Below are 12,873 nucleotides of genomic sequence, written 5' to 3'. Positions count from 1 at the left end.
TAACTGACTGAGCCACCCAGGTGCCCCGTGAGATAGGTCTTAATGTAATTATTTTATAGGCTTTAAATTTCCTCTGATTCACATCTCTTTTCTCAAGGCCCCCTTCATTTTCCCATCAACTGTTGCATTTTTTTTTTTTTTTTTAAACCGGAACTTGGAGAGGCACCAAGGCTTGCCAGGACTCCAGTCTCCAGGAACAGCTGCCCACCTGCTGGCAGCTTACCCAGATTGCAGGCACAGCGCCCCTCCCACTCAGGCATCACAAAGCAAGGTCCTCTGGCCCCACTGTTTTCCCTCTCAGTCACTTCAGCAGAGGAGCCAAAACTAACACATCACCTAAAAAGGCCCTCCACATTCCTGGCTGGGGATTCAACAGGGACATATGTGCAAGAGTGATGAGAGATTTAAGGAAGCTTTTCATTGCTTTCCTTTCCGGTCTGTTTCAGAGTTCACAGGGAGCCTGGAAACTCAAGGCTGTGTAGTTCAATACAACGCGAGAAATTTACCATTGAAAGGCTGCGAAATTTGAGTTCTGATCCCTTGCTGGGATGTCTGGGATTCTAGGCAAATTATCTACCTCTGGGTTCTCCCGAAAACACTGAGATTGTTGGCTAAGAGACTGAGATTTCAATCTCAAAGATAAGACTAAATCAGGTTTTGTAGATTTCCCTGCAGCAGGTATGGAGAAAGAATTGAGTTTCAAGATGATAATACCTGCATCTCCTTCTTTAGATTATCTTAAATGACATAACTTCTTTCAAAGATGGATTTGATATTGGTCAAACAATCAAAAGTGAAGTTAGGTGACACCAAGTCTGATAAATAAAGTGGCTAGTTAGGCTTAATAGCCTCAGGGTTTTGATCAAAGGGAAGTCTGTGTAAAATATATATGCATATGGGCAAAGATGTACCTTGGGAAAACATTTTTATTAATGTTATACCAACACGAATTGTTTTTTTCCTCAGGATTTCTCTTATTTTCAGTAGAATTAGCATCAATAGCAGTATTAACAAACAATAGGAATAGTTATCATGTATTCTTTATTATGTGCCAGACATTAACTAACATACGCTTACCCAATGTAAATAATAAAATGGGGTATTTTTGTGAAAATAGAATCGTAAGAGAAATTTGTTTTGTTGCTGTTGTTGTTTTTTTTTTTTTAAATTTTTTTTAACGTTTTATTTATTTTTGAGACAGAGAGAGACAGAGCATGAACGGGGGAGGGTCAGAGAGAGAGAGGGAGACACAGAATCGGAAGCAGGCTCCAGGCTCTGGGCCATCAGCCCAGAGCCCGATGCGGGGCTCGAACCCACGGACCGCAAGATCGTGATCTGAGCTGAAGTCGGACGCTTAACCGACTGAGCCACCCAGGCGCCCCACTGTTGTTGTTTTAAACAAAAAGTTTTTAAAGATTTTTATACTGGTTTCTGCAGGCATTTACAAAGGTGGAATTTGAAAACAATGTTTGATGCAATGGGTATAAAATGGGGAATGGTGGCCACAGCATGGGCCATGGGTCCATATTAGAGTTCCCTGGGAACGTTGGCCACATCTACCCTTGGCCCACCCTATTTCTGTTTTTTCCAAGCCCCCAGCGTCTATGGTGTGTGATGTGGGGTAGCCTCAGGCCTATGTTTTCTGTAAGAGATACCCAAGGGATTTTGATTCATCCATCCCCAGCCACGAACCACTGAATAGATCCATGGTTTCTCTCTTTCTTTTATCTTTTTCGTTATTGATTCCTGTAAGGAAACTTCTCAGAAATTATTTTTCTAGGGGCGCCTGGGTGGCGCAGTCGGTTAAGCGTCCGACTTCAGCCAGGTCACGATCCCACGGTCCGTGAGTTCGAGCCCCGCGTCAGACTCTGGGCTGATGGCTCAGAGCCTGGAGCCTGTTTCCGATTCTGTGTCTCCCTCTCTCTCTGCCCCTCCCCCGTTCATGCTCTGTCTCTCTCTGTCCCAAAAATAAATTAAAAATGTTGAAAAAAAAATTTAAAAAAAAAAAAAAAAAAATTATTTTTCTAATCCCACTCCCCGCCCCCCCCCCCATGAAACATTAATAGCACAGATACGCTGCATATCTGATTAGGTACTATATGTATATTTGTACTCTGTCCATAAGAATAGTAAGCCTTCTTTGCCCCCAAGGACCAACTTTCACCCCTCTGGGGACCATCTAGAGCTTCTCAACGTGAGTCCTTTGTAGAACATACTCGTGTGGTTGTGAGTTTTTCAAATAAAAATGTATAAAGTCAGCATATTTGTTAGACATCAGTCACATTACCGTATAAATCATACCCCATTTCTCTCTCCTTTCACTAGTGCTTGTTATATTTTCTTTTGTTTCTCTGCTTGACAGCAGCCAGAATATCCCCCACCCTTCTCTCTTCAGTAAGTTTGACAGTTTCATTTCTCAGTTATTTTTCCGCATTTGCATTTGGCCCCCTCCTGCTAGTTAAATCCCTTCTCCATGTGGCCTCGTTCTCTTTGGGGGCTCATTTCGGTATTGACTGTGGCCTTGCCTCGAACCTGTCTTAAAGGTGGTCCTAGAGAGGCACAGGCTGTTTTCACAGGCCTCATCATTTTCATTTCCACCTCAGATCTTTCTCTTGTTTATGATCTTCTTTCTAGATATGGGGACATGAGAAAGGAAATCGGCTTTAGAATCCGGGACATGTGGTATAACCTGGGTGAGTGTATGACCTTGAACCATACAACTCCCGTGTAATAAGCATCCCACGTACAACTCCGTGTAATAAGCATCCCACAATGGGTTCTTTTCTATTTTAACTCCCAGTAACCCTGACATTTATTTGCCTGTGTGTCTAGAAGGGAAAGTTGACTTGTCGGTCTTTCATTATAACATCCATATGTTATCAGAAGACGATGTTGTTTAGTCACTCACTTCTGAATTTGAGTTGATTTACCCACATGACCTTTTCCTTTTCTGCCGTAGAGGAAGGTGGGGACACTTTACTGCCACTGAAATCACTTTTTAAAATCCCCGCTTACTTTCATTTCAGGTCCCCACAAAATCAAATTTATCCCCTCCATGGTGGGTCCCATTCTGGAGGTCACACTGACCCCCGAAGTAGAGCTCCGGAAAGCCACCATCCCCATTTTCTTTGACATGATGCAGTGTGAGTTCAACTTCAGCGGAAACGGCAATTTCCACATGGTAAGGAGTGGCAGAACTTGAACCTTACTAATGTGCAGATAGTTGCCTCTTGCTTAGTTTCTTTCTCCACCGAGAAGCAGTAGCCTGAATTATACAAATCAAAGTTGCTTTAAAAACTTTATTTACTTTTCACGCCGTAAAGCGGTTAGAGGGAGAATCAGATATTTCTCCACGTGGCCTAGAAACCCTTTTCACTGCATGTGTTTTACTGTCTCTGGGTAATTAAAATTTGACATCATGCATTTTAATCCTGCCGGTTGCAGTGTAACTGAGAACATAATGCAGTGGGTTGGGGAAAAGATGCTGAGGCCTCTCTGGTTTTGAGGTCTCTCTCAATTTGCATGTCTTTCCCATGCCTCAGTTTCCTTATCTATAGAGTGCTTTGGAACCGAAGAGGTCTTGTAGCTGTGAAGTTCTGCAAAAGCAAATTCCATTGCCAAGACTTAGCCAAGAAAAAAAATAAAATAGATAATTAGAATTATTAGGATTAGTCAAAACAGGAAGATAATATTGGGGGATTTTTTTTTTTCCAAATGTAAAGCAAAGGACAAAGTAACATGAGACTCATCTAGAGAGTTTTGATGGGGCTCTGGTACCTGATTAATGGATGACATGAATTATGATCTTCCCTATAATATGTTGGAAAGTGTTCACAGTTCAATAAAGGGGCTGTGTCAAATCTAGAAAGGTTGGCGGGGCGTCTTTCATGGCTTCTTCGAAGGGTATCTGGCGTTCTCCTGGGAAATTCTAACTCTGCTTTCAGTTTGAGAATGAGCTGATCACAAAGCTGGACCAAGAGGTAGAAGGGGGCAGAGGAGATGAACAATACAAGGTCCTTCTGGAAAAACTGTGAGTATTACAGAAACAAAGCCTCAAAGTTGACGCATCATGTAGTGAGGGAGAGAAGCAGGCTTCTGCAGCATGGACAGCCTAGTCGAGGAGTCCTGGGAAGCTCTGGGGTCACCGCCACAAATGGTCCCGGGGTGGGTGGGGGGGGGGTTTAATGGAGTTTACACCATCCACTGTTGACATTTGTTTGTCTGATGTGAGTCAAATGTCCGTGTTTTCCTGGCCAGCCCGGCCCCTCGAGAGCAGAGCAGATGGAAGGTGGAGGGGGGCGGGGGATATACAGAGCGATGGCATTTTGCCCAGTGTTTGAATTGCTGAACTTCACCAAAAGTGCTATCGCCTCTAATTATAGCTTCAAAGCACCATTTAAAGGAGGAAGGAAAAAACATTTCAAAGTCCACTTTACCTTTAAAAATACCTTATGCCCTATAGAGGGCCTCTAAGAACACCTGTTACGTCTCCAGCCAGGCTGGTCGTTGCACTGCCCTACGCACCTCCCCCACATCCAACATTTTTATTCTCTCTCTGTAGTTACTCCCGACCTCCCCACACCTACCCCGCACACCCCTCCTGCCCTCTGAATTCTCCTTTGCTCACATGGAATTACAGTGTAAAAGTGTGGCTCAAAACACGTGGAATTTGGAGTTAAAGAAACCTCCAAATCCCGTTTTCTCCATATTCTAGAAACGTGCCTTCGGACAAGTGTTCTAATCTCTCCGATGGTCCTCTTTTTTTTTCATCTACACTAACAGCATGTACACTTTGGTAAGGGTTGAGGTGTAAATGAGGTGATGCATCAGAATAGTGTCTATTACAGAGCCCATGCTGACTGAGCGTCCCTGCTCTGGGTTTGTGCTGGTCACTGCTGTCATCCTCACGTCCTCCGTCGTCCACGGCGCTCACTACCCTAGACTAGTCATTTCTTGTGTCCTCTGAGCCTTTGTGATTTTGACCAGCTGTGTCACCTGTTGATTGGGTATGCGCCCCGGTGGCTTCGTTGGCCACCTCTTTTGTGGGTGTTGGCTCGTACTAGACCGTGCTTGAGGATGGGTACTCCCAAGGTCGTTTTCTTCTTTGTTTTTTTTTAAGATTTAAAAAGCCAGAACACTGGGTGCTCAGGAATGGAGCTGAATTGATAACTCAGCTGTATTTTCTTTTCCTTTTTTTTTTTAATGTTTATGTTTCAAGAGACAGAGCGTGAGCAGGCGAGGGACAGAGAGAGGGACAGAGGGACAGAGGGAGACGCAGAATCTGAAGCAGGCTCCAGGCTTCGAGCTGTCAGCACAGAGCCCGACACAGGGCTCGAACTCAGAAACCACGAGATCATGACCCGAGCCAAAGTCGGACGCCTAACCGACTGAGCCACTCAGGTGCCCCTCAGATATATTTTCAAGAACCAAGTCTTTCTTGTTTCATTTTTAGTGGATGACAAGACCCATTTGTTGATCTTTTCATCCCATTTCCATTAAGTCCACCTGTTTGAGTTACCTACCTGCCACATAATCACTTTTGTGATTCAGATCTCATAAGGGGATTAAATGGAGAAATTATGTACATATACACGTACACAGTTTACAAATGATAAACTACCCATTTTTTAAATCCCAAGCTGACTTTTCACTATATGATGTTTTGTTTGTTTGTTTGTTTCATTCTTTCTGAGTCTCAGAACAATATGACTATACAAATCTCCAGTGCTCAAGAATAATCCTCAAGTCTGGGCTAATTCTTTGAACCCGTTTCTTTCTGTTTTTTCCTCTTGTTCTCTGGGTGTTTTTTCCAGTTGTCAAATCTAAGAAGCCCCTATAGAAGCTTTTCTCTGTTTGAGTCCAACAAAATAGGATTCATACCAAGCCTCAGTTTATTTATTTACAATTTTGTAGTTTTGTGGCGGTGGCGGTTAAATAGCACTTTTGTCCGAAGAGCCACATGTCTGGATGTGCACTAGATTCCTTGTTTCCTCTAGACCGGGCATCGATCCAAGGCTTTCCAAAACGTCCACAGGATACCCCGAAGTGCTAGCTAGGCCTTAGGGAGAATAAAGACATAGAAAAGATGGTCTCTTTCAACTTCAGTTAGAGTGATCAGCTAGCATACACACACCTTTGGGGCAAAGGTTTCCATTTCTGTGGCGTCGACAAAAGACAAAAAACGAAGACAGGTAGAAGCTGAAAGATGGGCATTGTGGGCTGGGGTTGTAAGTGACAGTGGGATTTGAGCCACAGCCCTGAAGACAACATTAGAACTTGAGCCACCAGGAGGTACAGCGTAAGAGAAGGCGCCCGACAGAGAGGCTGGGATTACTTAAAGGGTGTGTTTCTCCTAGCCTGGGGCCCCCCGCTGCTAGGACCTTGGACAGTGCTCATTAACGGTGCTGGAATGACAGAGTACGGAACGCGGGCATTTGTCTCTACTTCCACCCTTCCAGGCTCCTAGAACATTGCCGGAAACATAAATACCTCTCCAGCTCTGGAGAAGTGTTTGCGCTCCTGGTCAGCAGCCTGTTGGAGAACCTCTTGGACTACAGAACCATTATCATGCATGACGAGAGCAAGGAGAACCGCATGAGCTGTACCGTTAACGTGCTGGTAGGTCCCAAGACCCTCGGTTGGCGAGAGGGCATTGCAGGGCCAGCCCCACAGGCACAGCTCAGCTCTGAGTCGATCTCACAGGCACAGAGGTGCCCTGAGGCCACCTTTACAGAGTCTGTGTCCTGCTGAGTCTAATGGGAGCAGCTGACTCAGCTTTGGACTCCGATATCAGCTGCCACACAGACCTGGAGAATAAAAGTGGACTCAGGGATAGAAAATGCCACATTAGCTCTTAACTCAGCTCTTACTTGAAGGCCATCTTTCACCTGTTTCTGTGTCTTGTTTATATCTGGTTGCTTTATTGTTTGGAAATATTGGGCATAGGTGAATATGCATCAGAAACCCTGTACCATGAGGGGAAAGTCATGGAATCCTCATGGTGCCAAAGCTCTGTGGTCTTGCCTTTCCCAGATATATGTAACTGGGACCACCGACCTCAGAAGCATAGGCTGCCATGAATTCCTCTGCTTAATAGACAGGAAGAACCTGGCACCACTGACTGCCTGAGAAAGAAGAGACCATCAGTTGACTTGAGTATCAGTTGGCTATTTGTTCACTTAGAGGATTTCCCTCATGTTTTTTAGACGAACGGTCCTAAAAACGTTCTGCAGTTTATCTTCTTTATAAATGATCACTTCCTTTCTTTGTAGGGGTATTTGTTAAAGGGTAAAATTAAGTCTGGAAAAGTGACTCTGTTAAAAAGCAAAAGTCGTGGTTTGGCCATTTTTGATAACCTTTGGTTTACATCGGTATTTTTGACTCCCTTTTCTCGGTAGAATTTTTACAAAGAAAAGAAGAGAGAGGACATATACATAAGGTAAGCTGAAGGAGATTTCTGCTTTTGCCATTTATGCCATGGCTTTATTATTTATGTCTTCAGTTAACAAATACTAAGTCCCAACACCACGCTTGCTGCTTTGAGAGACACCAAAAAGTGTGTCATCTGCCCCGGGCCCCCCCAAAAGGGTAAACTCTCTAGACAGATATGGAAGCACAGTACGTAGGGAGACTGGTGTCGTGATTCCAGGAAAAGATAGAAGACTGGCCAGAGCAGTCGGGAAGCAGTCAGCAGAGGCATGGCCATGTGCCTTCCTGTCCAGGACTGCTGAAGTCCTGACCACAAAACGAACTTGGATTTAAACTGTATGTATTTTCTTAGAGATTCCATAGTTCTTATTAGCTTCTCGGGGGGGGGGGGGGGTCCGTGACAATTTTTTTTAATGTTTATTTATGTTTGAGAGAGAGAGAACGCAAGCAGGGGAGGGGCAGAGAGAGAGAGGGAGACACAGAATCCGAAGCAGGCTCCAGGCTCCGAGCTGTCAGCACAGAGTCCTATGCGGCACTCGAACCCGCGAACCGTGACATCATGACCTGAGCTGAAGTCGGACGCTTAACCGACCGAGCCACCCAGGCGCCCCATGACGCTAAAAAAAGAAAAAAAATTAAGCATGCCTGTGTTAAACAAAAAGTACAGTAGGGTAGATGGAATGGGAAAGACACCCAGGCAGGAAGCGGCACAGAGGGTTAAGTGGATGCGAAGACGGGAAGTAATAGATTCCTTGGTCTGTGCGAAGGAGGAGGGGAGAAAAGATGGGGAAGAGGCCGTGGTCTGGTTGCCTAATGAGGTGACCCTGAGCCGCAGAGCACCCACCTCCTGTGTCCCCTTCTTACCAGGTACTTGTACAAGCTGCGGGATTTGCACCGAGACTCAGAGAACTACACAGAAGCCGCCTACACTCTTCTCTTACATGCTGAGCTTCTGCAGGTAAGTCTGTGGGGGAGGCTTTTCTCCACCGGGTGGGAGCCAACTGGCCAGCCCTCTGGGACCAAATCCCGCAGGCTTCCTGATTCTGACGGGAAAGAGCCTTGTCCAAGGGAGACCCCTGTAACCCAAGAGGTAGTCGAATACCGTCTAAAACAAGCACAGCGAATTTCCTGGCCAGTGTTGCGAAAATGTCGGTTATCATTTATTTAAAACTCCTTTGAAAGAAGAAAAAAAAAAAAGGGGTGCCTGGGTGGCTCAGTTGGTTGAGCGTCCGACTTCAGCTCAGGTCATGATCTCACAGTCCGTGAGTTCGAGCCCCGCATCGGGCTCTGTGCTGACAGCTCAGAGCCTGGAGCCTATTTCCGATTCTGTGTCTCCCTCTCTCTGACCCTCCCCCATTCATGCTCTGTCTCTCTCTGTCTCAAAAATAAATAAACATTAAAAAAGAAAAAAAATAAATAAAAAATAAAAAAATAAAACTCCTTTGGAAGCAGAGCACAGCTCACAGGTCCCTAGTAATGGACAGTCTAACTGAAGAAACCAAACACGTTGATTAATATACGCAGCATATTCATAGATGTAAAAAAAAAAAAATTGTGCCACTGTCAAGAAATAAGTTGCAAATGAACATAGCAGTACTTTCCTATTTATACTCTCTGGCTGGGTAAAAGCGTGCCATGGATATAAGCACATCTGTACATCACTGTGTGTAATTATTCCTGGTCCCGACCAGCCCTCTAACTTTGGATTCTCGTATGAACCGCTTCTTTCAACATCGCAGTGGCGGAGTGACCAAGAGACAGCTCACGCTTCCCCCGGCAGTAACTGGTATTTCCCACTGTGGGTGGGGGATGATCCATTCCTACCTTCTCCTTTCTGCCCGTTTTACCAAAGCGCACCTCGGTCTACCCAGGCGCTCCGGCAAATACCTGTTGTAATCTTTTTTTCACCGCCCCCCGCCCCCCACCCCCCTGTCGTGGCTGAGCAAGAATCATGGGCGTGTAGAGTTAGTGAACACCTCTGTCAGGGCACAGACTTTGTGTGTGTGTGTGGGGGGGGGCGGCGGGGGGTGGGGGAAGCAGTTAAGATTTAGTCTCTTAGAAAATTTGAAGTTTGTAGTACAGTATTGTTATCTGTAATCATTATGCGTTAGATGTCCAGGATTTATTTATTCTCTGGCCGTACTGGTACCCTTCAAGAACATCTTCTTTAAAATTTTTTTTTTTTCAACATTTATTTATTTTTGGGACAGAGAGAGACAGAGCATGAACGGGGGAGGGGCAGAGAGAGAGGGAGACACAGAATCGGAAACAGGCTCCAGGCTCCGAGCCATCAGCCCAGAGCCTGACGCGCGGCTCGAACTCACGGACCGCGAGATCGTGACCTGGCTGAAGTCGGACGCTTAACCGACTGCGCCACCCAGGCGCCCCAAGAACATCTTCTTGATGCCTTGGTGCTTTCTGTTTGCATGTGTTTTGGCTTTGTTAGGTTCCGTACATAAGAGGTACCACATAGCATTCATATAGTATTTGCCTTTCTCGCTCTGGCTTGTTTCACTTAGCATAATGCCCTCAGGGTCCATCCATGTTGCCGGGAAAGGCAGGATTTCCTTCTTTCTCGTGGCTGAATGCTATCCGATTGCATACATCTTCTGCAGCTTCTTTATCCATGTATCCATTGCTAGACGCTTAGGTTGTTTCCTTGTCTTGGCTATTGTGAATCATGGTGCAGTGAACGCAGGAGCGTAGAGATCTTTTAGAGATCCTGATGTCATGTCCTTTCCATCCACTTTTATGTATTTGTTTATTTTAATGTTTATTTATTTTTGAGAGAGAGAGAGACAGAGCATGAGTGGGGGAGGAGCAGAGCGAGAGGGAGACACAGAATCCGAAGCAGGCTCCAGGCTCCGAGCTGTCAGCACAGAGCCCGACGCGGGGCTCGAACCCACAAACTGTGAGATCGTGACCTGAGCCAAAGTCGGACACTTCACCGACTGAGCCACCCAGGCACCCCTTTTCTATCCACTTTTTTTTTTTTAAATCTCCATTGCTGTCGTCCTGGTCCATTGTCTCTCCCCTAGAGCACCATGATAGCCTCCTATCGGATCTCTTTGTTCTTGCCCCAGCAATTAATTTTCTTGTATAACTTAATTTTTATTTTATACTAAAAGAACACAGGTACGTTGTTCTTAGCTCTGTGATTAAACACAGGACTCCTCTGCCTCACTACGTCCCCAGGGCAACCATTCACAATCCATATTCAAGTTCAGGGCGCTAAAATGCTTCTTGTGGGGGGGGGGGGGGTGGGGAGTGGGGGAGGGCTGGTTGACTGTGGAATGATCACAAAGAGACTCCCGTGTGTCGGTGACCGTAGGTCTTTTCATTTGTGCTGCTCAGAAAGTTAAACACCCTACCCTGGCATAAAGAATGCGGGGTGGATGCAACTACGCCCCACCCAGGTAGCTACTGGATTTCGGGTGCCGTTTACGAAGTACGGTCCGTAATTTTCCTCACTGGGATGATAGTCCGTCTTTGTCACGTCGTAAAGGGCTATACAGGGCAAGTCTCTTTTGTAGATTTGCTCAGCTTTTGCATGGTCTGAATGAGCACTCCATCCATGCACCAGCACCACACTGCCCCATAGTATGTTTTACTCCCTGGTAGTTAGTCTTCACGGCTGTGCTTTTTTCCGAGTTTTCCACCCCATTCCTCTTGGCTTGTTTTTCCATAAGGACTTTGGAATCATGAAATTTAAGCAGAGATCTAGGGAGAATTTCCATGCTTATGGAGTAGCTGTTTTCTCATCCAAAAGCATGATAGGACTTTCCGTTTGTTTCCATTTGTCTGCTTTTGTGGATGTGTTAAACGTTTTCGGATGGAAGTCTTGCATATTCCTTGTTATGGTGACTCCTAAATACCTCTTCTCTTTACTTTAATTACGGCAAAATACACATAACATAAAATGTATTGTTTAAACCATTTTTAAACCTTTCTATAAACTTTTTGTTTTTAATGTTTGTTTATTTTTGAGAGAGAGAGCATGAGCAGGGGAGGGGCAGAGAGTGAGGGGGACAGAGGATCCGAAGTAAGCTCTGTGCTAACAGCAGTGAGCCGTGATGGGGGCTCGAACTCACGAACCATGAGATCATGACCTGAGCCGAAGTCGATGCTTAACTGACTGAGCCACCAGGCATCCCTATTTAAACCATTTTTAAGTGTACCATTCAGTTTCTTTATGTACATTCACGTTGTGGGGGCGCCTGGGTGGCTCAGTCAGTTGAGCCTCCGACTTCGGCTCAGATCGTGATCTTATGGTTGGTAAGTTCGAGCCCTGCATTGGGATCCGTGCTGACAACTCAGAGCCTGGAGCCTGCTTCGGATTCTGTGGCTCCCTCTCTCTCTGCCCCTCCCCTGCTCGTGCTTGCTCTCTCTCTCTCTCTCTCTCTCTCTCTCTCTCAAAAATAAACATTTAAAAAATTTTATTAAAAAAAAAAAAGTACATTCACGTTGTGGTGCCTGGATTATCTTCGCATTTTGCGTTTTTTCTGTTGGGGTCTTCTATTTTCAGAGTGGTCATCTATTTATAGGAAATTCGTCTCTAAATGATTTCTGAGTTTGTTAATTTTTGTGCCGCTACTTAATTCTGTCACTGTCGGGGGTAGTTTTTCAGGTGACATGCTTTATGAAGGGATGGACTATGAAGAATAGAGTCTTGGTCTATACACAGTGATAGGTGTACCCCCTCCTTCCCACTGTTATACTTCTAATTTTTTTCTTTCACCCAATTGTCTGAGTGACACTTTCACTGAACGGCAGCTTTGCTGGTCGGCACCCTCGCCTTTTTCCTAACTTTTCACGTTCAGCGTGACACTTGTTTTGAAGCTGGCATGTGCCTTTTGGGGGGAGGGGGGTAAATTTGTGCTTAATAAATAATCTAAACACTGCAATACGGCCAAGTTGAAAATATACACAAATTTGACTTTTACTAGCTGAATCCATCTCTTTTGATTAATTGACTTAGTTAATCACCGCGTTCTGTTAATTTCTTTTGTTCCTTTTGTTTGTTTTTCAGTGGTCTGACAAGCCCTGTGTACCCCATTTGCTTCAGAGGGACAGTTACTATGTTTATACCCAGCAAGAGCTCAAAGAAAAGCTGTATCAAGAGATCATTTCATACTTTGACAAAGGCAAAGTGAGTTTGGGTTTTTTTTGGGGTTTTTTTTTTTTTTGTAGGGGAGGGAAGAAATTGGCTGCAATACTGCAATGCCGTTCTGATGCTGACTACCCACGGTTAGCACAGACCCCTCAGGTGAAGGAGCTAGTCACCAGTAAAACAGCCCTCTCTTTAGACAACCAGCCACAGTTTGGGGGACTCTGGACCACCCACACGTATGACCAGCTGACAATAAGTTTGAGCGGAGAGGGTCCTATGACGCCCTCAGATTTGATAATACGCCAGAACAACTAACACAGCTTGGTAAAGTGCTG

General features: G+C 45.2%; 1 protein-coding gene across 5 annotated transcripts in view; it reads left to right on the top strand.

Annotated features, from left to right (window-relative positions):
- DOCK5 (dedicator of cytokinesis 5) overlaps positions 1–12,873 on the top strand; it is a 220,094-nt gene that overhangs the window by 168,898 nt on the left and 38,323 nt on the right. For 4 of the 5 annotated variants that reach the window (XM_047855615.1, XM_047855618.1, XM_047855616.1 and 1 more), the window contains exons 32-38: positions 2,635–2,693; positions 3,027–3,181; positions 3,945–4,030; positions 6,459–6,618; positions 7,398–7,438; positions 8,296–8,386; positions 12,458–12,577. In XM_047855615.1, coding sequence (XP_047711571.1) covers positions 2,635–2,693; positions 3,027–3,181; positions 3,945–4,030; positions 6,459–6,618; positions 7,398–7,438; positions 8,296–8,386; positions 12,458–12,577 — 712 coding nt within the window. The other variant, XM_047855620.1, reaches the window with a different exon arrangement.

The sequence above is a fragment of the Prionailurus viverrinus genome, chromosome B1, assembly GCF_022837055.1.
Source record: "Prionailurus viverrinus isolate Anna chromosome B1, UM_Priviv_1.0, whole genome shotgun sequence".
Lineage (NCBI taxonomy): Eukaryota > Metazoa > Chordata > Mammalia > Carnivora > Felidae > Prionailurus > Prionailurus viverrinus.
The sequence above is the reverse complement of the archived record's forward strand: the minus strand, read 5'-3'. Positions and strand labels throughout refer to the sequence as shown.